This window comes from Oncorhynchus mykiss, chromosome 3 (assembly GCF_013265735.2).
Source record: "Oncorhynchus mykiss isolate Arlee chromosome 3, USDA_OmykA_1.1, whole genome shotgun sequence".
NCBI classification, from domain to species: domain Eukaryota; kingdom Metazoa; phylum Chordata; class Actinopteri; order Salmoniformes; family Salmonidae; genus Oncorhynchus; species Oncorhynchus mykiss.
In genome coordinates, this window is record NC_048567.1 from 57,069,000 (window position 1) to 57,094,788 (window position 25,789).

Sequence of the window (25,789 nt, forward strand, 5' to 3'; positions counted from 1 at the left end):
CTGGAGACGCCGTGGAGAACGTTCTGCTGCCTGCAACATCCTCCAGCATGACTGGTTTGGCGGTGGGTCAGTCATGGTCCTCAGACCCCTTGTGAGATCATATGCTGGTGCGGTTGGCCCTGGGTTCCTCCTAATGCAAGACAATGCTAGACCTCATGTGGCTGGAGTGTGTCAGCAGTTCCTGCAAGAGGAAGGCATTGATGCTATGGACTGGCCCGCCCGTTCCCCAGACCTGAATCCAATTGAGCACACCTGGGACATCACAGACTGTCCAGGAGTTGGCGGATGCTTTAGTCCAGGTCTGGGAGGAGATCCCTCAGGAGACCATCTGCCACCTCATCAGGAGCATGCCCAGGCGTTGTAGGGAGGTCATACAGGCACGTGGAGGCCACACACACTACTGAGCCTCATTTTGACTTGTTTTAAGGACATTACATCAAAGTTGGATCAGCCTGTAGTGTGGTTTTCCACTTCAATTTTGAGTGTGACTCCAAATCCAGACCTCCATGGGTTGATAAATTTGATTTCCATTGATAATTTTTGTGTGATTTTGTTGTCAGCACATTCAACTATGTAAAGAAAAAAGTATTTAATATGATTATTTCATTCATTCAGATCTAGGATGTGTTATTTTAGTGTTCCCTTTATTTTTTGAGCAGTATATATAAATCTGGCACAACCAAATCATCATAAAGCAAAAATAAAAATATATCACCTATTGGAAAGACACTACAAAAAAATCTATGTAAACATCCATGCTATTTGGCTCTGAACTGACAGTACATTCAGATCTAGGATGTGTTATTTTAGTGTTCCTTTTATTTTTTTGAGCAGTGTATTTAATTGGATGTGGATGTTTTGTGTCTTTTCCCATAACTTTGCACCTTTTAATGTAAATGTTTGAGGACAGGTTTTTGTTCTTTCTGGGTTCCATTACAATGACAATGGCAGAGAAAGGGACACGGCAACAACTCTTACAATTCCAACTATTGAATCCTGCAAGATACTGTTCTTAATTAAACAACTACCTTTTTTTGCCAAAGATGAGATGCAGAATTGTCCCCCCCCCTCAGCACCCATATAGCTATGCTTTTATAATAAAGACCTCTCTTTCTCTCTCTCTTTCTTCTCTCTCCCCCTCAACCCTCCCCCTACAGGAGTACAAGGCGTGTAACCTGGAGGCATGTCCAGAGGTAAAGAGGAACACCCCCTGGACCCCGTGGATGCCCATCAACATGACCCAGGGCGGGGCACGCCAGGAGCAGAGGATGCGCTACATGTGCCGCGCCCAGCTGGCAGACCCCCACGAGCTGCAGATCGGACGACGCAAGGTAGAGACCCGCTTCTGCCCCAACGACGGCACGGTTGCCTGCGAGACCGACAGTGAGTATCCGATGTGGAATCGCTAGTTAGTTGTGATGTGCTAGAGCATGTTGAAGGAATCCTCCTGTTAGTGTCTGTTAGTGTTTGAGTGTCTAATAGTGTCCGTTAGTGTGTTACTGTCCGTTATTGTGTTAGTGTCCGTTAGCGTCAGTGTCTGTGTTAGCGTATTAGTGTCTGTTAGTATGTTAGGGTTTGTGTCCTCATGTCAAAGTGAAGAAATTCAATGAAGCACGGGTAAAGGGCAGGAGTGATTGTGACTCCCTTAATAACAGAGTCACAATCACTCCCTCCCTTTAACCACGCTTCAATGAATTTCTTCACTTTGACATGAGGAGCACCGGTCGAAGCGGGGCTCGTCTCTTTTGAACGTGAGCCATTTGACCCTCGGTTGAGCCGCATGGAGAGGCAGACTCTTTTGAACGTGAGCCATTTGACCCTCGGTTGATCCACATGGAGGGGCAGACTCTTTTGAACATGAGCCATTTGACCCTCGGTTGATCCGCATGGAGGGGCAGACTCTTTTGAACATGAGCCATTTGACCCTCGGTTGATCCGCATGGAGGGGCAGACTCTTTTGAACGTCAGCCATTTGACCCTCGGTTGATCCGCATGGAGGGGCAGACTCTTTTGAACATGAGCCATTTGACCCTCGGTTGATCCGCATGGAGGGGCAGACTCTTTTGAACGTCAGCCATTTGACCCTCGGTTGATCCACATGGAGGGGCAGACTTTTGAACGTCAGCCATTTGACCCTCGGTTGATCCACATGGAGGGGCAGACTCTTTTGAACGTCAGCCATTTGACCCTCGGTTGATCCACATGGAGGGGCAGACTCTTTTGAACATGAGCCATTTGACCCTCGGTTGATCCACATGGAGGGGCAGACTCTTTTGAACGTCAGCCATTTGACCCTCGGTTGATCCACATGGAGGGGCAGACTCTTTTGAACGTCAGCCATTTGACCCTTGGTTGATCCACATGGAGGGGCAGACTCTTTTGAACGTCAGCCATTTGACCCTCGGTTGATCCGCATGGAGGGGCAGACTCTTTTGAACGTCAGCCATTTGACCCTCGGTTGATCCACATGGAGGGGCAGACTCTTTTGAACGTCAGCCATTTGACCCTCGGTTGATCCGCATGGAGGGGCAGACTCTTTTGAACGTCAGCCATTTGACCCTCGGTTGATCCGCATGGAGGGGCAGACTCTTTTCCGGCTACGGGCCGTTAATTCGCCTACAAGCCGTCTTGTGCAGTGCACTACTTACCTGGAAACAAATTGTCTAATAGTATGTTAGTGTGTTAGTGTCTAATAGTATGTTAGTGTGTTAGTGTCTAATAGTATGTTAGTGTGTTAGTGTCTAATAGTATGTTAGTGTGTTAGTGTCTAATAGTATGTTAGTGTGTTAGTGTCTAATAGTATGTTAGTGTGTTAGTGTCTAATAGTGTGTTAGTGTCTAATAGTATGTTAGTGTCTAATAGTATGTTAGTATGTTAGTGTGTTAGTGTCTAATAGTATGTTAGTGTCTAATAGTATGTTAGTGTCTAATAGTATGTTAGTGTCTAATAGTATGTTAGTGTGTTAGTGTCTAATAGTATGTTAGCGTCTAATAGTATGTTAGTGTCTAATAGTATGTTAGTGGCTAATAGTATGTTAGTGTATGTTAGTGTATGTTAGTGTGTTAGTGTCTAATAGTATGTTAGTGTCTAATAGTATGTTAGTGTCTAATAGTATGTTAGTGTCTAATAGTATGTTAGTGTCTAATAGAATGTTAGTGTCTAATAGTATGTTAGTGTCTAATAGTATGTTAGTGTCTAATAGTATGTTAGTGTCTAATAGTATGTTAGTGTGTTAGTGTCTAATAGTATGTTAGTGTGTTAGTGTCTAATAGTATGTTAGTGTCTAATAGTATGTTAGTATGTTAGTGTCTAATAGTATGTTAGTGTGTTAGTGTCTAATAGTATGTTAGTGTCTAATAGTATGTTAGTGTCTAATAGTATGTTAGTGTCTAATAGTATGTTAGTGTCTAATAGTATGTTAGTATGTTAGTGTCTAATAGTATGTTAGTGTGTTAGTGTCTAATAGTATGTTAGTGTCTAATAGTATGTTAGTGTCTAATAGTATGTTAGTGTGTTAGTGTCTAATAGTATGTTAGTGTCTAATAGTATGTTAGTGTCTAATAGTATGTTAGTGTCTAATAGTATGTTTGTGTCTATTAGTATGTTAGTGTCTAATAGTATGTTAGTGTCTATTAGTATGTTAGTGTGTTAGTGTCTAATAGTATGTTAGTGTCTAATAGTATGTTAGTGCCTAATAGTATGTTAGTCTATTAGTATGTTAGTATGTTAGTGTCTAATAGTATGTTAGTGTCTAATAGTATGTTAGTGCCTAATAGTATGTTAGTGTGTTAGTGTCTAATAGTATGTTAGTGTCTAATAGTATGTTAGTGCCTAATAGTATGTTAGTGTCTATTGGTATGTTAGTGTGTTAGTGTCTAATAGTATGTTAGTGTCTAATAGTATGTTAGTGTCTAATAGTGTGTTAGTGTCTAATAGTATGTTAGTGCCTAATAGTATGTTAGTGTCTATTAGTATGTTAGTGTGTTAGTGTCTAATAGTATGTTAGTGCCTAATAGTATGTTAGTGTCTATTGGTATGTTAGTGTGTTAGTGTCTAATAGTATGTTAGTGTCTAATAGTATGTTAGTGCCTAATAGTATGTTAGTGTCTATTAGTATGTTAGTGTGTTAGTGTCTAATAGTATGTTAGTGTCTAATAGTATGTTAGTGCCTAATAGTATGTTAGTGTCTATTGATATGTTAGTATGTTAGTGTCTAATAGTATGTTAGTGTGTTAGTGTCTAATAGTATGTTAGTGTCTATTAGTATGTTAGTGTCTAATAGTATGTTAGTGTCTAATAGTATGTTAGTGTCTAATAGTATGTTAGTGTCTAATAGTATGTTCGTGTCTAATAGTATGTTAGTGTCTAATAGTATGTTAGTGTCTATTAGTATGTTAGTGTCTGTTAGTATGTTAGTGTCTGTTAGTGTGTTAGTGTCTAATAGTATGTTAGTGTCTAATAGTATGTTAGTGTCTAATTTTATGTTAGTGTCTAATAGTATGTTAGTGTCTGTTAGTATATTAGTGTCTAATAGTATGTTAGTGTGTTAGTGTCTAATAGTATGTTAGTGTCTATTAGTATGTTAGTGTCTAATAGTATGTTAGTGTCTATTAGTATGTTAGTGTGTTAGTGTCTAATAGTATGTTAGTGTCTAATAGTATGTTAGTGCCTAATAGTATGTTAGTGTCTATTAGTATGTTAGTATGTTAGTGTCTAATAGTATGTTAGTGTCTAATAGTATGTTAGTGCCTAATAGTATGTTAGTGTCTATTAGTATGTTAGTGTGTTAGTGTCTAATAGTATGTTAGTGTCTAATAGTATGTTAGTGCCTAATAGTATGTTAGTGTCTATTGGTATGTTAGTATGTTAGTGTCTAATAGTATGTTAGTGTGTTAGTGTCTAATAGTATGTTAGTGTCTATTAGTATGTTAGTGTCTAATAGTATGTTAGTGTGTTAGTGTCTGTTAGTGTGTTAGTGTCTAATAGTATGTTAGTGTCTAATAGTATGTTAGTGTCTAATAGTATGTTAGTGTCTAATAGTATGTTCGTGTCTAATAGTATGTTAGTGTCTAATAGTATGTTAGTGTCTAATAGTATGTTAGTGTGTTAGTGTCTAATAGTATGTTAGTGTGTTAGTGTCTAATAGTATGTTAGTGTCTATTAGTATGTTAGTGTCTAATAGTATGTTAGTGTCTAATAGTATGTTAGTGTCTAATAGTATGTTAGTGTCTGTTAGTATGTTAGTGTCTGTTAGTATGTTAGTGTCTAATAGTATGTTAGTGTGTTAGTGTCTATTAGTATGTTAGTGTGTTAGTGTCTAATAGTATGTTAGTGTCTATTAGTATGTTAGTGTCTATTAGTATGTTAGTGTCTATTAGTATGTTAGTGTCTAATAGTATGTTAGTGTGTTAGTGTCTATTAGTATGTTAGTGTGTTAGTGTCTAATAGTATGTTAGTGTCTAATAGTCTGTTAGTGTCTAATAGTATGTTAGTGTCTAATAGTATGTTAGTGTCTGTTAGTATGTTAGTGTCTGTTAGTGTGTTAGTGTCTAATAGTATGTTAGTGTCTAATAGTATGTTAGTGTCTAATTTTATGTTAGTGTCTAATAGTATGTTAGTGTCTGTTAGTATGTTAGTGTCTAATAGTATGTTAGTGTGTTAGTGTCTAATAGTATGTTAGTGTCTATTAGTATGTTAGTGTCTAATAGTATGTTAGTGTCTATTAGTATGTTAGTGTGTTAGTGTCTAATAGTATGTTAGTGTCTAATAGTATGTTAGTGTCTATTAGTATGTTAGTGTCTAATAGTATGTTAGTGTCTAATAGTATGTTAGTGTCTAATAGTATGTTAGTGTCTAATGGTATGTTAGTGTCTGTTAGTGTGTTAGTGTCTAATAGTATGTTAGTGTCTGTTAGTATGTTAGTGTCTAATAGTATGTTAGTGTGTTAGTGTCTATTAGTATGTTAGTGTGTTAGTGTCTAATAGTATGTTAGTGTCTATTAGTATGTTAGTGTCTAATCGTATGTTAGTGTCTAATAGTATGTTAGTGTCTAATAGTATGTTAGTGTCTGTTAGTATGTTAGTGTCTGTTAGTATGTTAGTGTCTAATAGTATGTTAGTGTCTATTAGTATGTTAGTGTCTATTAGTATGTTAGTGTCTAATAGTATGTTAGTGTGTTAGTGTCTAATAGTATGTTAGTGTCTAATAGTATGTTAGTGTCTAATAGTATGTTAGTGTCTATTAGTATGTTAGTGTCTAATAGTATGTTAGTGTCTATTAGTATGTTAGTGTCTAATAGTATGTTAGTGTCTATTAGTATATTCGTGTGTTAGTGTCTAATGGTATGTTAGTGTCTGTTAGTGTGTTAGTGTCTAATAGTATGTTAGTGTCTGTTAGTATGTTAGTGTCTAATAGTATGTTAGTGTGTTAGTGTCTATTAGTATGTTAGTGTGTTAGTGTCTAATAGTATGTTAGTGTCTATTAGTATGTTAGTGTCTAATAGTATGTTAGTGTCTGTTAGTGTGTTAGTGTCTAATAGTATGTTAGTGTCTAATAGTATGTTAGTGTGTTAGTGTCTAATAGTATGTTAGCGTGTTAGTGTCTAATAGTATGTTAGTGTCTATTAGTATGTTAGTGACTAATAGTATGTTAGTGTCTATTAGTATGTTAGTGTCTATTAGTATGTTAGTGTCTAATAGTATGTTAGTGTGTTAGTGTCTAATAGTATGTTAGTGTCTAATAGTATGTTAGTGTCTAATAGTATGTTAGTGTCTATTAGTATGTTAGTGTCTAATAGTATGTTAGTGTCTATTAGTATGTTAGTGTCTAATAGTATGTTAGTGTCTATTAGTATATTAGTGTGTTAGTGTCTAATGGTATGTTAGTGTCTGTTAGTGTGTTAGTGTCTAATAGTATGTTAGTGTCTGTTAGTATGTTAGTGTCTAATAGTATGTTAGTGTGTTAGTGTCTATTAGTATGTTAGTGTGTTAGTGTCTAATAGTATGTTAGTGTCTATTAGTATGTTAGTGTCTAATAGTATGTTAGTGTCTGTTAGTGTGTTAGTGTCTAATAGTATGTTAGTGTCTAATAGTATGTTAGTGTCTAATAGTATGTTAGTGTGTTAGTGTCTAATAGTATGTTAGCGTGTTAGTGTCTAATAGTATGTTAGTGTCTATTAGTATGTTAGTGACTAATAGTATGTTAGTGTCTAATAGTATGTTAGTGTCTAATAGTATGTTAGTGTCTGTTAGTATGTTAGTGTCTGTTAGTGTGTTAGTGTCTAATAGTATGTTAGTGTCTAATAGTATGTTAGTGTCTAATAGTATGTTAGTGTCTGTTAGTATGTTAGTGTCTAATAGTATGTTAGTGTGTTAGTGTCTATTAGTATGTTAGTGTGTTTATGTCTAATAGTATGTTAGTGTCTATTAGTATGTTAGTGTCTAATAGTATGTTAGTGTCTAATAGTATGTTAGTGTCTAATAGTCTGTTAGCGTCTGTTAGTATGTTAGTGTCTGTTAGTATGTTAGTGTCTAATAGTATGTTAGTGTCTAATAGTATGTTAGTGTCTAATAGTATGTTAGTGTCTAATAGTATGTTAGTGTCTAATAGTATGTTAGTGTCTGTTAGTATGTTAGTGTCTGTTAGTATGTTAGTGTCTGTTAGTATGTTAGTGTCTAATAGTATGTTAGTGTGTTAGTGTCTAATAGTATGTTAGTGTCTAATAGTATGTTAGTGTCTAATAGTATGTTAGTATGTTAGTGTCTAATAGTATGTTAGTGTCTATTAGTATGTTAGTGTGTTAGTGTCTAATAGTATGTTAGTGTGTTAGTGTCTAATAGTATGTTAGTATGTTAGTGTCTAATAGTATGTTAGTGTGTTAGTGTCTAATAGTATGTTAGTGTGTTAGTGTCTAATAGTATGTTAGTATGTTAGTGTCTAATAGTATGTTAGTGTCTAATAGTATGTTAGTGTGTTAGTGTCTAATAGTATGTTAGTGTCTATTAGTATGTTAGTATGGTAGTGTCTAATAGTAAGTTAGTGTGTTAGTGTCTAATAGTATGTTAGTGTGTTAGTGTCTAATAGTATGTTAGTGTCTATTAGTATGTTAGTGTCTATTAGTATGTTAGTGTCTAATAGTATGTTAGTGTGTTAGTGTCTATTAGTATGTTAGTGTGTTAGTGTCTAATAGTATGTTAGTGTCTAATAGTATGTTAGTGTCTAATAGTATGTTAGTGTCTATTAGTATGTTAGTGTCTAATAGTATGTTAGTGTCTATTAGTATGTTAGTGTCTAATAGTATGTTAGTGTCTATTAGTTTATTAGTGTGTTAGTGTCTAATGGTATGTTAGTGTCTGTTAATGTGTTAGTGTCTAATAGTATGTTAGTGTCTGTTAGTATGTTAGTGTCTAATAGTATGTTAGTGTGTTAGTGTCTATTAGTATGTTAGTGTGTTAGTGTCTAATAGTATGTTAGTGTCTATTAGTATGTTAGTGTCTAATAGTATGTTAGTGTCTGTTAGTGTGTTAGTGTCTAATAGTATGTTAGTGTCTAATAGTATGTTAGTGTCTAATAGTATGTTAGTGTGTTAGTGTCTAATAGTATGTTAGTGTGTTAGTGTCTAATAGTATGTTAGTGTCTATTAGTATGTTAGTGACTAATAGTATGTTAGTGTTTAATAGTATGTTAGTGTCTAATAGTATGTTAGTGTGTTAGTGTCTAATAGTATGTTAGTGTGTTAGTGTCTAATAGTATGTTAGTGTCTAATAGTATGTTAGTGTCTAATAGTATGTTAGTGTGTTAGTGTCTAATAGTATGTTAGTGTGTTAGTGTCTAATAGTATGTTAGTGTCTAATAGTATGTTAGTGTCTAATAGTATGTTAGTGTGTAATAGTATGTTAGTGTGTTAGTGTCTAATAGTGTGTTAGTGTCTAATAGTATGTTAGTGTCTAATAGTATGTTAGTGTCTAATAGTATGTTAGTGTCTAATAGTATGTTATTGTCTAATAGTATGTTAGTGTCTAATAGTATGTTATTGTCTAATAGTATGTTAGTGTCTAATAGTATGTTCGTGTCTAATAGTATGTTAGTGTCTAATAGTATGTTAGTGTGTTAGTGTCTAATAGTATGTTAGTGTGTTAGTGTCTAATAGTATGTTAGTGTGTTAGTGTCTAATAGTATGTTAGTGTGTTAGTGTCTAATAGTATGTTAGTGTGTTAGTGTCTAATAGTATGTTAGTGTCTAATAGTATGTTAGTATGTTAGTGTCTAATAGTATGTTAGTGTCTATTAGTATGTTAGTGTCTAATAGTATGTTAGTGTCTAATAGTATGTTAGTGTGTTAGTGTCTAATAGTATGTTAGTGTGTTAGTGTCTAATAGTATGTTAGTATGTTAGTGTCTAATAGTATGTTAGTATGTTAGTGTCTAATAGTATGTTAGTGTGTTAGTGTCTAATAGTATGTTAGTGTCTAATAGTATGTTAGTGTCTAATAGTATGTTAGTGTCTAATAGTATGTTAGTGTCTATTAGTATGTTAGTGTCTAATAGTATGTTAGTGTGTTAGTGTCTAATAGTATGTTAGTGTGTTAGTGTCTAATAGTATGTTAGTGTCTAATAGTATGTTAGTGTGTTAGTGTCTAATAGTATGTTAGTGTGTTAGTGTCTAATAGTATGTTAGTGTCTAATAGTATGTTAGTGTCTAATAGTATGTTAGTATGTTAGTGTCTAATAGTATGTTAGTGTCTAATAGTATGTTAGTGTGTTAGTGTCTAATAGTATGTTAGTGTCTATTAGTATGTTAGTATGGTAGTGTCTAATAGTAAGTTAGTGTGTTAGTGTCTAATAGTATGTTAGTGTGTTAGTGTCTAATAGTATGTTAGTGTCTATTAGTATGTTAGTGTCTATTAGTATGTTAGTGTCTAATAGTATGTTAGTGTGTTAGTGTCTATTAGTATGTTAGTGTGTTAGTGTCTAATAGTATGTTAGTGTCTAATAGTATGTTAGTGTCTAATAGTATGTTAGTGTCTATTAGTATGTTAGTGTCTAATAGTATGTTAGTGTCTATTAGTATGTTAGTGTCTAATAGTATGTTAGTGTCTATTAGTATATTAGTGTGTTAGTGTCTAATGGTATGTTAGTGTCTGTTAGTATGTTAGTGTCTAATAGTATGTTAGTGTGTTAGTGTCTATTAGTATGTTAGTGTGTTAGTGTCTAATAGTATGTTAGTGTCTATTAGTATGTTAGTGTCTAATAGTATGTTAGTGTCTGTTAGTGTGTTAGTGTCTAATAGTATGTTAGTGTCTAATAGTATGTTAGTGTCTAATAGTATGTTAGTGTGTTAGTGTCTAATAGTATGTTAGTGTGTTAGTGTCTAATAGTATGTTAGTGTCTATTAGTATGTTAGTGACTAATAGTATGTTAGTGTCTAATAGTATGTTAGTGTCTAATAGTATGTTAGTGTGTAATAGTATGTTAGTGTGTTAGTGTCTAATAGTGTGTTAGTGTCTAATAGTATGTTAGTGTCTAATAGTATGTTAGTGTCTAATAGTATGTTAGTGTGTTAGTGTCTAATGGTATGTTAGTGTCTAATAGTATGTTAGTGTCTAATAGTATGTTATTGTCTAATAGTATGTTAGTGTCTAATAGTATGTTAGTGTCTAATAGTATGTTAGTGTCTAATAGTATGTTAGTGTGTAATAGTATGTTAGTGTGTTAGTGTCTAATAGTATGTTAGTGTCTAATAGTATGTTAGTGTCTAATAGTATGTTAGTGTGTTAGTGTCTAATAGTATGTTAGTGTCTAATAGTATGTTAGTGTCTAATAGTATGTTATTGTCTAATAGTATGTTAGTGTCTAATAGTATGTTAGTGTCTAATAGTATGTTAGTGTCTAATAGTATGTTAGTGTGTAATAGTATGTTAGTGTGTTAGTGTCTAATAGTGTGTTAGTGTCTAATAGTATGTTAGTGTCTAATAGTATGTTAGTGTCTAATAGTATGTTAGTGTCTAATAGTATGTTAGTGTCTAATAGTATGTTAGTGTCTAATAGTATGTTAGTGTCTAATAGTATGTTCGTGTCTAATAGTATGTTAGTGTCTAATAGTATGTTAGTGTGTTAGTGTCTAATAGTATGTTAGTGTGTTAGTGTCTAATAGTATGTTAGTGTGTTAGTGTCTAATAGTATGTTAGTGTCTAATAGTATGTTAGTGTCTAATAGTATGTTAGTGTCTAATAGTATGTTAGTTTCTAATAGTATGTTAGTATGTTAGTGTCTAATAGTATGTTAGTGTCTATTAGTATGTTAGTGTGTTAGTGTCTAATAGTATGTTAGTGTCTATTAGTATGTTAGTGTCTAATAGTATGTTAGTGTCTATTAGTATGTTAGTGTCTAATAGTATGTTAGTGTCTAATAGTATGTTAGTGTCTATTAGTATGTTAGTGTCTTTTAGTATGTTAGTGTCTGTTGGTGTGTTGGTGTCTGTTAGTGTGTTGGTGTCTGTTAGTGTGGTCGTGTCTGTTCTTGTTTAGTGTCTGTTGGTATGTTAGTGTCTGTTGGTATGTTAGTGTCTGTTGGTGTGTTAGTCTCTGTTGGTGTGTTAGTGTATGTTGGTGTTTTGATGTCTGTTGGTGTGTTGGTGTCTGTTAGTGTGTTCGTGTCTGTTGGTGTTTAGTGTCTGTTGGTGTGTTAGTGTCTTTTGGTGTGTTCGTGTCTGGTATGTTAGTGTCTGTTGATATGTTAGTGTCTGTTGGTGTGTTAGTGTCTGTTGGTATATTATTGTCTGTTGGTGTGTTCGTGTCTGTTAGTGTGTTCGTGTCTGTTCGTGTTTAGTGTATGTTGGTATGTTAGTGTCTGTTGGTATGTTAGTGTCTGTTGGTATGTTAGTGTCTGTTGGTATGTTAGTGTCTGTTGGTATGTTAGTGTCTGTTCGTATGTCCGTGTCTGTTGGTGTGTTAGTGTCTGTTGGTATGTTAGTGTCTGTTAGTGTGTTAGGGCCTGTTGGTATGTTAGGGTCTGTTGCTCTGTTAATGTCTGTTGGTGTCTGTTGATGTCTGTTGGTGTGTTGGTGTCTGTTAGTGTGTTGGTGTCTGTTGGTGTGTTGGTGTCTGTTAGTGTGTTGGTGTCTGTTGGTATGTTAGTGTCTGTTGGTTTGTTAGCGTCTTTTGGTGTCTTAGTGTCTGTTGGTATGTTAGTGTCTGTTGGTGTTTTGATGTATGTTGGTGTGTTGGTGTCTGTTAGTGTGTTCGTGTTTAGTGTATGTTGGTATGTTAGTGTCTGTTGGTGTATTAGTGTCTGTTGGTGTGTTAGTGTCTGTTGGTATGTTAGTGTCTGTTGGTATGTTAATGTCTGTTGGTGTCTGTTGATGTCTGTTGGTGTGTTGGTGTCTGTTAGTGTGTGGGTCTCCCAGCAGGCACGCTATGCTGCTGGTCACAGTCCGACTCTCCTCTCTTGATGGCAGCTTTACGCTCTCCGCCCACTGTATTGATTAACTGTAGCTGGCTGACAGTGGCCAGGCTGGCCAGAGTGGGCTGTGTAGGCAGGGTGGGTAGATAGGAGGACAGGAGGACAGGCTCAGAGTGCAGCTGATGAACTGCTTCTGAACAGGAAATACAGTCCAGACTGGACAGGACTGAAGGCTGGCCTCTCTCTCTCTGTCTCTCTCTCTATGTCTGGCCAGGTGGCTCTGTCTGTTGTATATACAGTATATTCAGTTAGTGAGGTCACTGTAAAACACTTAAACACTTCCCAACGTGTCACAGTCGAGCCAGACTTACCCAGAATAAGACCAGAGCTGACTTGAGTAAGATATGAATAAAGTAAGACTCCTTCCTCAGAACAGAGAGGAGATGATTTTTCAGTTGTATGACTCTCCATGAAGGCAGGGTTGAATAATCTGAATGACTTCAGAATGGAGAGTGTGTTTCAGTATAAAGAAATCCTGGTCCTATTGATCCCGTGGTATCAGTGATCTTTCGCTTGTATGTGTGCGCTATTCCATACACCTATATAATATACAACGGTAGCATACTACTCTATATCTATGACCTGTGTAATGTAGAAATCATTCAGTGTATTGAACAGACCAGTAACCTGTGTATTAACCCTTTCCTCTTCTGCTAGCTCTAGTGGAGGACCTCCTGAGGACCCCTGTGGTACGAGTGGCAGGCGCCGACTGGTCGTCATGGGAGACATGGTCCGCCTGCTCCCAGGACTGTGCCAAAGGGTACCGCACCCGCAAGCGCACCTGTACCACCCCAGAGGGCAAGGCTGCCCCGCCAGCCTGCAGGGGCTCACCCGTGGAGTACCAGGACTGCAACTCTCAGGCCTGCCAAGGTAAAGGGGAAGAGAACATGCGCACACACACACACACACACACACACACATGCACTTGCACACACATAAACACACACACACTACTTCCATAACTATACATCAATGACCTCCAGTTGTGTTTAGCATAATACACACATTAAAAGACACCACCAGGGAGAGAGCTGTATGCTGATGCTAGTCCTGTAAAGTTATGCTGAGGGGACCATTACTTCCATTAGCTAATGAAACAGAACCAAGGACTCCTTGGTTACAGTAGCTGAGTCTTTGTAGCGTTGAAACTAAAGCTTCTCATCATCCCCTAATCATGCCGTTGGCCTGCTTTAACCAGTAGTAACTCCACCAAGCTCTGCTCTTAACACTCATGTAGATGGGATGTGGACCGGCTATATTAATGTTGTATGGTTGGTGCATCACTGATGATCATCCCTTGAGTGTATCATTTAGTAATGGTCATTGGCTGTGTGTGCCAACCTATTCTCTTATGTCTATATACTCAACTCTTAATTAACCTGACCTAAATGACTCAGTCTGTAATTTCTCTCTCTCTCTCTGTCTGTCTGTCTGTCTGATAGTTGGATATTATGTGACTGAGGGAGGGAGGAAGGGTACGTGCGAGAGAGGGAGAAGTCCTTGATTGAGAGACAGAAAAAGACAGAGAGAGAGAGAGTGAGGGAGGGAGGGAGAGACCGGTCCTTGACTGATAGACAGAGAGGGAGGGAGAGGTACCTGATTTACAGAGGCAGAGCAAGACTGACAGAAAGAGACAGTGAGACCGTGAGACCAAGAGACCGTGAGACAGTGAAGTTGACAGATGGAGTGGCAAGGGAGAAGAAAATAGATTTTCACAAGATTAAGAGATGGTAAAGAGTGAGAGATGGTAAAGAGTGAGAGATGGTAAAGAGTGAGAGATGGTAAAGAGTGAGAGATGGTGAAGAGTGTTACAGAGAAAGGGCTATAAGGAGAAGCCATCTTTATTTTACAAGCCTTCTGTTTGCTCGTTTTCTTGAGAGGCTCTCTCTTTATATTCCTCTTTCCCCAAAATGTCTTTCCCAGTCCCATCACCATGCAACACTCAGAGGGGCTAGACAGACAGCCAGAGGAGTGTGAGGCAACCAAAGCAGTCAGGTCCCAGTTCACTCTCCCTACTGTCTAATCCACTGAAGTAAATGGAGTTTTCTAGAGCATGGGGCGATGGGGGCGAGGACGGCATTACAGCCCCGGCTCCTCTCACCACTCACCTCCATCTCTCTCTGTCAAACGCATTCTTTACTGTCTCGCTTCCCTCATCGTTCACACTCTCAGCTCAAACACTCTCATTCAGATGGACATGCGGAAAGTACAATGGGGTGGCAGGTAGCCTAGTGGTTAGAGTGTTGGGACAGTAACCAAAAGGTTGCTGGATTGAATCCCCGAGCTGACAAGGTAAAAATATGTCGTTCTGCCCCTGAACAAGGCAGTTAACCCACTATTCCCGGTAGCCGTCATTGTAAATAAGAATTTGTTCTTAACTGACTTGCCTAGTTAATTAAAAACAAATGTGAGTGGAATGACAACACACTTAATATAGCAAGTCTTTATAGAGGGGTTAAGCATAGCAGAGTTATTCTTAGGCATGAAAAGTGCCGTGTAGGGACAATGGACAGCAATGTAGTTTTTTAAGTAGATAATATATCTGGTCCTCTGGGTAGACTTTGGTTGTGTTTATTGCAGCTACAAGAGGATAACATTTATTATGTTTATTTTTGACTAGTTAGTGATGAGAGTGATAGACATTTGACCTTTCTTATATGTTTATGTCTTTGCATGTGTGTTTGTCTTTTTGTGTGTGTGTGTGTGTGTGTGTGTGTTCCTGTCCAGTGAGTGGAGCCTGGTCGTGTTGGTCGTCCTGGTCTCAGTGTTCAGTGCCCTGTGGTGGAGGGCACTACCAGCGTACCCGCTCCTGTAACAACCCCAGCCCTGGCAACGGAGGAGATATCTGTATTGGTCTACACACTGAGGAAGCGCTGTGCAACACACACACCTGTGATGGTAAGGCACACACACATCACACCCAACACCACCCCAACACATCCATCAGAGTCACAGGCTTCCCTGTCCTTTACATCAGGACGATCATTACCTCTAATCAATACATTACAACTAGTCTATCATGATAATTACTTACTGATCAATACTGTGCCAATCAACACCTTGTTATGTCGCTCCAGAGAGGGCTGTGATGGAGTCCCCGGCCTGTCTGCTGCTTTCCTTTTGCAGCCTCAGTGCCAGCCTTGTGGTGGTGCAGACCGGTGGTGTGCCTTTTGGCCCAATATTGTGTGATGATGGGATCTGATACAGTGGGGCAAAAAATTATTTAGTCAGCCACCAATTGTGCAAGTTCTCCCACTTAAAAAGATGAGAGGCCTGTAATTTTCACCATAGGTACAACTAACTTCAACTATGATGAGAAATGAGAAACAAAATCCAGAAAATCACATTGTAGGATTTTTAATGAATTAATTTGCAAATTATGGTGGAAAATAAGTATTTGGTCAATAACAAAAGTTTATCTCAATACTTTGTTATATACCCTTTGTTGGCAATGACAGAGGTCAAACGTTTTCTGTAAGTCTTCACAAGGTTTTCACACACTGTTGCTGGTATTTTGGCCCATTCCTCCATGCAGATCTCCTCTAGAGCAGTGATGTTTTGGGGCTGTTGCTGGGCAACACGGACTTTCAACTCCCTCCAAAGATTTTCTATGGGGTTGAGATCTGGAGACTGGCTAGGCCACTCCAGGACCTTGAAATGCTTCTTACGAAGCCACTCCTTTGTTTCCCGGGCGGGGTATTTGGGATCATTGTCATGCTGAAAGACCCAGCCACGTTTCATCTTCAATGATCTTGCTGATGGAAGGAGGTTTTCACTCAAAATCTCACGATACATGGCCCCTTTCATTCTTTCCTTTACACGGATCAGTCGTCCTGGTCCCTTTGCAGAAAAACAGCCCCAAAGCATGATGTTACCACCCCCATGCTTCACAGTAGGTATGGTGTTCTTTGGATGCAACTCAGCATTCCAAACACGACGAGTTGAGTTTTTTCATTCTCCCAATTTCATTCTCCCAACATTCTCCCAATCGCCTTCTGGATCATCCAAATGCTCTCTAGCAAACTTCAGACGGGCCTGGACATGTACTGGCTTAAGCAGGGGGACACGTCTGGCACTGCAGGATTTGAGTCCCTGGCGGCGTAGTGTGTTACTGATGGTAGGCTTTGTTACTTTGGTCCCAGCTCTCTGCAGGTGATTCACTAGGTCCCCCCGTGTGGTTCTGGGATTTTTGCTCACCGTTCTTGTGATAATTTTGACCCCACTGGGTGAGATCTTGCGTGGAGCCCCAGATCGAGGGAGATTATCAGTGGTCTTGTATGTCTTCCATTTCCTAATAATTGCTCCCACAGTTGATTTCTTCAAACCAAGCTGCTTACCTATTGCAGATTCAGTCTTCCCAGCCTGGTGCAGGTCTACAATTTTGTTTCTGATGTCCTTTGACAGCTCTTTGGTCTTGGCCATAGTGGAGTTTGGAGTGTGACTGTTTGAGGTTGTGGACAGGTGTCTTTTATACTGATAACAAGTTCAAACAGGTGCCATTAATACAGGTAACGATTGGAGGACAGAGGAGCCTCTTAATTAAAGAAGAAGTTGCAGGTCTGGGAGAGCTAGAAGTCTTGCTTGTTTGTAGGTGACCAAATACTTATTTTCCACCATAATTTGTAAATAAATTCATAAAAAATCCTACAATGTGATTTTCTGGATTGTTTTTCTCATTTTGTCTGTCATAGTTGAAGTGTACCTATGATGAAAATTACAGGCCTCTCTCATCTTTTTAAGTGGGAGAACTTGCACAATTGGTGGCTGACTAAATACTTTATGGCCCCACTGTATTTATGCTGTATGTGTAACCAGGCCCTCTGCTCTGTGCATCCCTCTGTGTAGTCTCTTCTCCCAATAGGACACTGTCATTCGTATGTGTGATTCTGAGCCAGCTAATCCTGGCCTGGGTAGAAAGTTACTCTCAGACGTGTCTCTGAATAAGCCTACAGCCCTAATGAGACACCATTTCTAAAGAGTTTCTCTTTTGTTTTATCTGATTCCTAATCTTTTCTTTATTTCCTGGAATTTGCTAGCCAGTTCTTCTGTTGCTGCTGCGGCGTGTGGCTCTGTGTGTGTGTGAAATGCGTTCGAAATGTGTGTGTGTGTGTGCCTACCCGGCTGCCTGTGGTTGTGTCCACAGTTTACCATGCTAATGACGTGGCCATTTCATTTGTCTCCGGCTACGGTACATTTACTGACAAGCAGGACATTGGTCATCTATGCACAGATCCCTGCTCACTTCCCGACAGATACAGTGCACCTCCAATTAGCCAAAAGGCCTTGTGTCTGTCAGTCCCCGGACTATCTGATGTCCCTTTCAGAGGTGGCTTGACTAAAGAGATTGTGCTAACTAATGGAGGACAGGTGTGTTTGTGCTTTTGTGTTTGTGTGTGTGTGACCGTTATTACAGTCAATGCTAATAGAGGTGCCTCTGGGTTTTATTTCTGCCATGATCCAATTCTACAGCTCAGACGCATTGGTTTGGTTGAGTGACGTAAATAAATGAATGAAATGAATGAAGCAATTATAGTAAGAGGGCTGGTTTGCTGCGTTATTAAACATAATTGTAATATTATGCAACAGTACGGTGTCCATATTAGGACAGGCTCAGAGTCACAAGGCCACCAACTCCTGTTAGACTCTGAGCCTGTCCTAATATGGATGCCATCCTAATATGGACACCGTACCGTTATATTCTGTTGTTCTACCAACACAAGTTGTGGGAGATCAAAGAGCAGGTGGAGCAGCTTCAACAGCCAGTGACTGAGTATCTGACTGATACGAGAGGTAAACAGAATGGCTGCAGTCATAGAGCCTTATATATGTACAGTTTATTTGGATTAATGGGTTTTGTCATTATGTGTTGGGAAACCGGGATTGGATCCTTTCTGTTTAGTGTATACAAGTGCCTGCGGGCCGGGAAACATGACTGGCACTTGGCTCTGGACACAAACATCTCGGCTATGCACTAAACAAACTATGGGTTTGCTTACTCAATACAGTTTACCTCACAAACATTTGGGTCTGTTTGTATATGGCTAAGGTTGTTTGTGGCTGTGCTGTGGTGGGGCTAGTTTGTTTGTTTGTCTCATGCTCTTGGGTGGGCATGTTGGGTTCCAGCCATTTTAAGACTGCAGCAGTTACTTCAACTCAGGGTGAGTTCATGCTCATTTGTCTGTGTACTGACAGTCATAGTGTGTGTGTGTGTGTGTGTGTGTGTGCAGGCGGCTGGATGGCCTGGTCTCTGTGGTCAGTGTGTGACAATGCAGGGCTGCAGGTACGCAGCAGGGTCTGTGGAGCTCAAGGCTCATCCCCCTGTGTGGGAAACAGCACCGAGCACAGGGACTGCAATGAGATCCCAGGTGAGTCAGACACACCTTCATCATCATTATCATCATTGTTATCATCATCGTCGTCGTCATCATCATTATGTAACATAGACACACACTGAAATGAGCCGTATCATCACGCCAGTTTTCCAGAATAAGCCATTTCTTGGTCTGAAAATCATGTTAAATTGAAAGTACTTTTAAATCCATTAGTGTCCGGGAAACTGCCCCATATACTATCAAACTCCTCCAATCCCCACCAGACAGAGGCCTTGCCCATCTCCTATCTTAATTAGTGTTAATCTCAGTAAATCAGGCTTCTCTGACTGCTCCTCTGATGTCTCTGTCTGTTAAGTCTTCTTCCTTTATTTTTGCTGTAGTCGTAGTGATCTTTCAGGGCCTGGCTGCCAGAGACGAGACAAGATAGACCCACTAGCCCAGAATACCAAGTGAATTAAATCAAGGCTTCTCAAAATTAATATTAATGTGTCACAACACCAAGGATGCATCCCGAATGGCCCCCTATTCCCTATATAGTGCACTACTTTTGACCAGAGCCCTGTGCCCTGATCAAATGTAGTACACTATATAGGGAATAGGGGTGCCATTTGGGATGCAACCCAAATCACATCTAATTTATTTCAATTTTGGATGAGGCGATAGAAATCGTAAGGTCACTGGGATTGCGTGTGACACTGCCTGGGGGAAAATTGCCCCAAATTTAATCATTGGATTGTTGCGTCTCAATTAAAAACACACCCTTCCCTCCCTCTCGCCCACTACCTTCCTGATGAATTAGTGGAAGGCAGACGTGGTTTAACTTTAAATGATTGGCTTTACTTTGATTAAATGATTGGCTCAGGCTACACAACATTCAACATTGAAGACATTTACAACATTCCACTGGAGAAATGATTCATTGATTTGTGTTTCATGATGTTTGTTTGTGCTGTATGTACCGTATACAATATTTCATCTTCCAGTTAAAATGAAAGTCTACTCTGGTGTCTTGGGGTGATTCCAGCTGGTCTGTGGGTGGTAAGAATCTGCATGTGCTGGTAGCTGACTGTGTGTCTGTCTCTGCATGTCTGTCTGTCTGTCTGTCTGTCTGTCTGTCTGTCTGTCTGTGTGTGTGTGTTGTGTTGTGTTGCAGTGATTCTCCCTGCGTCTGGCTTTGATAAGGACCAGCAATGCGGAGGTAAGTGGATTGACAACTATCTACGTGTGTGCATGTGTGATCGTTTGTGGGGGGGTTGGAGGTAGGGTGGGTGTAGGGATAGAGCAAAATATGAAAACATGTTTTTAGAAATGTTAGCAAATGTATAGCTAGTTTACATGTGTATTTTGTAGAAGCAGCTTTGGCAGCGATTACAGCTATGAGTCTTTCTAGGTAAGTCTTAGGGTTGTATCACATTTCAGGTAAGACCCAAATGTAGACTGTGTTGAAGTAACAAACAAGAGACAAAGGACTATGACACATGGATTTACATCTAGACACATAAAAAGTAGGAAGTATACAGAGGCTATGGGACAATAGAGGACGAACAGCAAAGGGGCTAATGATTTTGGAGAAGGGGGGAAAGGTCTCAGCTTCCGAGGGTGTAGCCGCGGGGCTATAGCGGCATGCCAGCACATCCGGCTTAACATCCTTGGGTACCAGGTCGGTGTTGTGGAAGTGAAGTGGCCCGGGCCTTACTAAACCCCTCCCGGAGGTCCTGGTACTCCACGGGAATGGCACAGAGGTTCTGGGCTATTTCCAAGCACCCACCCAGGAAGACGTCCCGGGGCAGGCAGAAATGATTTCAGGCAATGATCGTGGAAGAACGGGCTCCAGCCCATGATGGCACTAGTAGACCAGTCAATCGAGGGATTGTGTCACTGGAGCCAAGAGAATCCCAATACCACAAGAACCTGTGGACACACCTGTGGTAGATGGGGGTGGTATGGTGGGTGACCCAGCCTATAGAGCGCCCTTCCAGCACTCTAACATCCATGAGAATGGAGAGGGGTTGAGTGGGGATGTCCAGCTCGGACGCCAGGGTAACATCCATAAGACTGAAATTGTCCCCTGCGTCGATGAGTATCTGGAGAGACTTGGACTGGTTTCCCCACAGAAGGGTGGCATGGAGAAGGGGGCGAGTAAGGGGAGAAGCAACATTATCCTTAAGACCCACCATAATACTCATTCCTACCAATGAGCTAGGTCTCTTGAAGGGACAGGTAGCCACATAATGACCGGCAGTCCCGCAATACAGACAACACTGGGTGTTAAGTCTGCGTACATGTTCGGCTGGAGACAGCCTAGCCCTGCCAAGCTGCATCGGCTCGGGAAGAGGCAAATTGGCTGTCTTCGGAGGCTCTTGGAGGAACTTGGGTAAGCTCGGATCCTCTCTGGGACGAAGACGCCGGGGACTTCCGGAGTTCATCAGATGCAAGGTGGGATCCTTGAGTGAGCGATTGCGACCTTAATCAGACCTCTTCTCCCTCCTACTTTCCCGAGCTGACCATCGATCAGGATGGTTAAAGCGATGAGTGAGTCGAGATCTGTCGGTAGTTCCCGGGCTGCAAGCTCGTCCTTTACTTCCTCTGATAATCCGTGCAGGAACATGTCAAACAGCGCTTCCGGGTTCCAGGCATCCTCCGCTGCTAGCGTGCTGAAATCCACTGCATAGTCCGCCACACTGACGGAGTCCTGCCAAAGCTGGAGAACTTCCAGGCAGCCTCTCTCCCGGACACCGGAGCCTCAAACTTTTCTCACCTCCACCACGAATATCTCCAGACTGAGGCAGACGGTGGATTGTTGCTCACACACCGCCGTGGCCCAGGCGAGTGACCTCCCGAACATCAGCGTAGTAATGTACGCTATCTTCGAGTTGTCCGGGGGGAACGAAGAAGGCTGCTGCTCAAAAACGAGGGAGCACTGGGAGAGAAAGGTCCGGCAGGTTCTGGAATCTCCATCGTAGTGCTCCAGGGGAGGTAAGCGGGGTTCCCGGGACACCGGGGTGACTGCGCCGCTTACCAGCCGGGTTACTGAGGGGCTGGGAGGTTACTGTCGTGGTAGGCTGCCTAGTAGGCATCCCATGGAATTGCTCCCGCAAAGCGTTCAATGCTAGGTTGTGACTTTCGGCCACATCCTGGACCCCTTCCATCAGACCGCAAAGCAACTCTTCATGTCTACCAATGAGGGCCCCTTGGGAGGAGATGGCGTTGCAGAGCTGGTCCAAGTCTGCTGGTCAGTCATGGCCAGTTCATACGATCACCTTTCAGGTTAGACCCAAAGTAACAATGTTTATTACAGCAACGGGGTAGGCAAATGGCAGGTCAAGACACGCAGAGGTCGATGATCCAGAGTAGTGGGGCAAGGGTACCGGACGACTGGCAGGCTCAGGATCAGGCTAGGCAGAGGTCGGTAACCCAGAGTAGGGGCAAAAGCACAGGACAGCAGGCAGACACAGGGTCAGGGGCAGGCAGAGTGTTCAGGCAGGCGGGCTCAGCGTCAGGACAGGCAAGGGTCAAAACCAGGAGGATGAGAAAAAGAGAGACTGGGAAAAAACAGGAGCTGAGACAAAACGCTGGTTGACTTAAACAAACAAGACGAACTGGCAACAGACAGAGAACACAGGTATAAGTACCCTGGGGATAATGGGGAAGATGAGCGACACATGGAGGGGGGTGGAGACAAGCACAAAGACAGGTGAAACAGATCAGGGTGTGACAGGGTTGAATATTTTGCTGGAATTTATAAAATGTTCCATCCAGAGAATAAATCACTTTTCTCCCGGGTAACCCGGTATTTCCCGCCAAAACCGGAAGTGTCATTCAAAATGATTATAAAGCATATAAATATGTCTGGTATAACCTGATGCTACCTGAGCCTAATGAGCCATATACAGTATTAAATACATTTTATGGGCCAATACATATGAGCCAATACATAATGTGCAGTACATATATACTGCACATTATGCACGACAGAAAAACATAAACGGCCATAGATGTAGCTAGCTATATGTTCTCTTGGTTAAATAAATTAAACTAGCTCCAGTAGGCTAATCTTTTTGAGTGTTTACTGTATTGCTGTATTGTATAATACTGTATTATATGGAGTGGAATTATGCACATGGTTCAAACCATGATAAAGCAGAAGAGAACATACAATTCTGGTGCAGCACATGCGGCCAACAAAGTAGTATAGGCTAGGGAATTAGATATGAATTTTGAAGAAGAAAATGGGGCCTATTTGTGTAGTTACTAGGCTGATTCATATGTACCTTTCATAATATTTATCTTAATGTTATTAGCCTACCTCTTCTGCAAAAGAGCCCTCATTTCGTGAGGTGATGAAAGAGGAATTGCGCGAGGCGCTCACAGGCTTACGAGAGGAACTTCGAGAAGATGTAAGAAAATAACTAAATGAGTTCAAGAAGGACATTAACCAGAAACTGGAAGAAAACAAAATAGAACTTCACAGCATAGCTACAAGAATGGGGGACGCAGAACAGCGCATTGGGGAAACGGACACATGGAACTCTGCAGGAAATACTTGAACAGTCACTGAAAAGCCAACACGCACTACAGGCAAAAGTGACAGAACTCGAAGATTTCTCACGTCGAAACATTAGACTTTATAACATAGTAGAGGGCGCAGAAAAAGACTCTATGCCCAACTTCGTGGAGGACCTATTCAAGGGCATACTTGAAGACGACACTGACCTGGGAATCGAGAGAGCACACTGAGCCCTGGCCTCAAAACCCCCCAGCGGCACCCCACCAAAAATGCGGGTATTTCTGGAAAATGGCCTGGTTACATACGAGCATGCAGACGAGGCGGCTGAAGTCACTCCTGCTATATTGTGGGATGCAGCTAAGGCGGTTATTAGAGGGAAGATCATAGCCACATCATCTCTCAAGAAAAAAGATTAAAGCACAGAAACTGCTGAAATTACAGGAAACCCAGGTACGATCTCATGGTCAACACAAAGACCATCTTATATTACGAGCGATTCAAAAGGTAAAACAGGAAATTGACCAGATTTATAGAGAAGAAGTAGAGAAAAAGCTTAGGTTCCTGAAACAACGATATTATGAAGCAGGCTCAAAGGCAACCAAATTACTAGCATGGAGACTCAGGAAACAACAAGCACAGAATACCATTTTCAAAATAAAAGACCCCAAAACAAAAAAGATCACATGCAAATTAGATGAAATACAGAATGCATTTGAATCATGTTACACAAATCTGTACAAGCAACCAGAGAAGGCAGATGCACAGACAATAGAGCACTTTTTGAACTAACTTGATCTCCTCTCAATTGGGACAGAGCAAAATGATAGACTAACTTTAGAAATATCCACCGAAGAAATTAATAAAGCAATATCTCAACAAAAAGTCAACAAGTCTCCAGGCACTGATGGCTTTCCTTCAGAATGGTTCAAGACCTTCAGAGAACAATTAGCACCTCTACTTAAGGCCTGTTTTAACTGGACTCTGAGGGAGGGGGGTCTCCCACCGTCATGGAGAGAGGCCATCATATCAGTAATCCCAAAAGAGGGTAAAAATAAGAAAGAATGCAGTTCATATAGACCTATCGCAATTCTTAACACATGGAGAACATAATCCCAGAATTGATTGACGGAGATCAAACTTTCATACAAAATAGGCAGACATAGGACAAAATAATGAGAACACTACATGTCATGGACCACATTACTCAGAATAAGACAAGTGCAATATTAATCAGCCTAGATGCAGAAAAAGCATTTGATTCAGTGGGATAGGATTACCTATTCCAAGTTATGGATAGATTTGGTTTCAATAAAGAAGTGATACAGTGCATCAAAACACTGTATTCATGTCCGACAGTTAGAATGAATATAAATGGACAGTTGACACGAAAGATCAAATTAGAGCGAGGGGCAAGACAAGGCTGTAATCTTTCACCCGCGCTCTTCTCCTTGTACCTCAAACCATTAGCTCAGGTAATAAGACAGGACCCAACCTTAGAGGGAATAACAATAAGAGACAGTGAACATAAGATATGCATGTATGCTGATGACGTTCTGTTATTCCTTAAAGACCCAAGTGTACCTAGATTGATGGATGATTTACAAACATTCGGAACATATTCAGGGCATGTGCTCAACGTACACAAGACCCAAGCCCTAGTTTATAATTATACCCCACAGGAAGAGCTGAAGAGTAGGTATAACTTCCACTGGACCTCTTCATCCATTAAATATCTGGGAGTAAACTTACCAATAGATACACCCAAACTTTATGACATGAATTACGATCACATCAACAAGAAAATATATGATGACCTGGACAGGTGGAATTCACTTCCCTTAGATCTTAATAGTAGAATTGAAACATTCCAAATGAACATCCTGCCAAGGTTACTGTATTTGTTCCAATCACTGCCCATAGAAATCCCACCTAAACAGTTTAGGGAATGGGATAAACGGATATCAAGGTTTATTTGGAACAGTAAGAGACCAAGAACTAGATATACAACATTACAGTTACCAAAAAACTGTGGGGGTATGGCCTTACCAAACCTAAAAAATTATTATGTGTTAGCCCAATTGAGACCTCTGGTGTGTTGGTGCAATTCAGAATACGAATCCAAATGGAAAGACATCGAGACTACTTTGACAGAGATACCCATACCGTCAGTTTTGGGAAATAATGACATGGTAAAATAAATATACAATAGACAAAATCAGTGGATTAATTTCTCTCTGAAGACATGGTTTAGGGTAGTTAAGCAAAATAATTTAGACGGAGAGATCAAACTGCTGAGTTGGCTCGCATACGACCCCAGCTTCATCCCTGCAACTCAGGACAGCAGGTTTAAACAATGGATGCAGAAAGGCATCACATCACTCAGTACAATTATAAGGAATGGGAACCTAGATACAGTGCCTTGCGAAAGTATTCGGCCCCCTTGAACTTTGCGCCCTTTTGCCACATTTCAGACTTCAAACATAAAGATATAAA

At 40.1% G+C, this 25,789-nt stretch overlaps 1 protein-coding gene across 6 annotated transcripts in view; it reads left to right on the forward strand.

Moving 5' to 3' along the window:
- sema5ba (sema domain, seven thrombospondin repeats (type 1 and type 1-like), transmembrane domain (TM) and short cytoplasmic domain, (semaphorin) 5Ba) overlaps positions 1-25,789 on the forward strand; it is a 188,066-nt gene that overhangs the window by 151,548 nt on the left and 10,729 nt on the right. For 5 of the 6 annotated variants that reach the window (XR_005050753.1, XM_036974744.1, XM_021597455.2 and 2 more), the window contains 5 exons: positions 1,158-1,383; positions 13,115-13,327; positions 15,185-15,355; positions 18,685-18,822; positions 19,943-19,987. Coding sequence is in view for 5 of the 6 variants with exons in the window: in XM_036974744.1 (XP_036830639.1) it covers positions 1,158-1,383; positions 13,115-13,327; positions 15,185-15,355; positions 18,685-18,822; positions 19,943-19,987 (793 nt within the window). In the remaining variant the exon portion in view is untranslated. The remainder of the gene's footprint in view (positions 1-1,157; positions 1,384-13,114; positions 13,328-15,184; positions 15,356-18,684; positions 18,823-19,942; positions 19,988-25,789) is intronic. The other variant, XM_021597461.2, reaches the window with a different exon arrangement.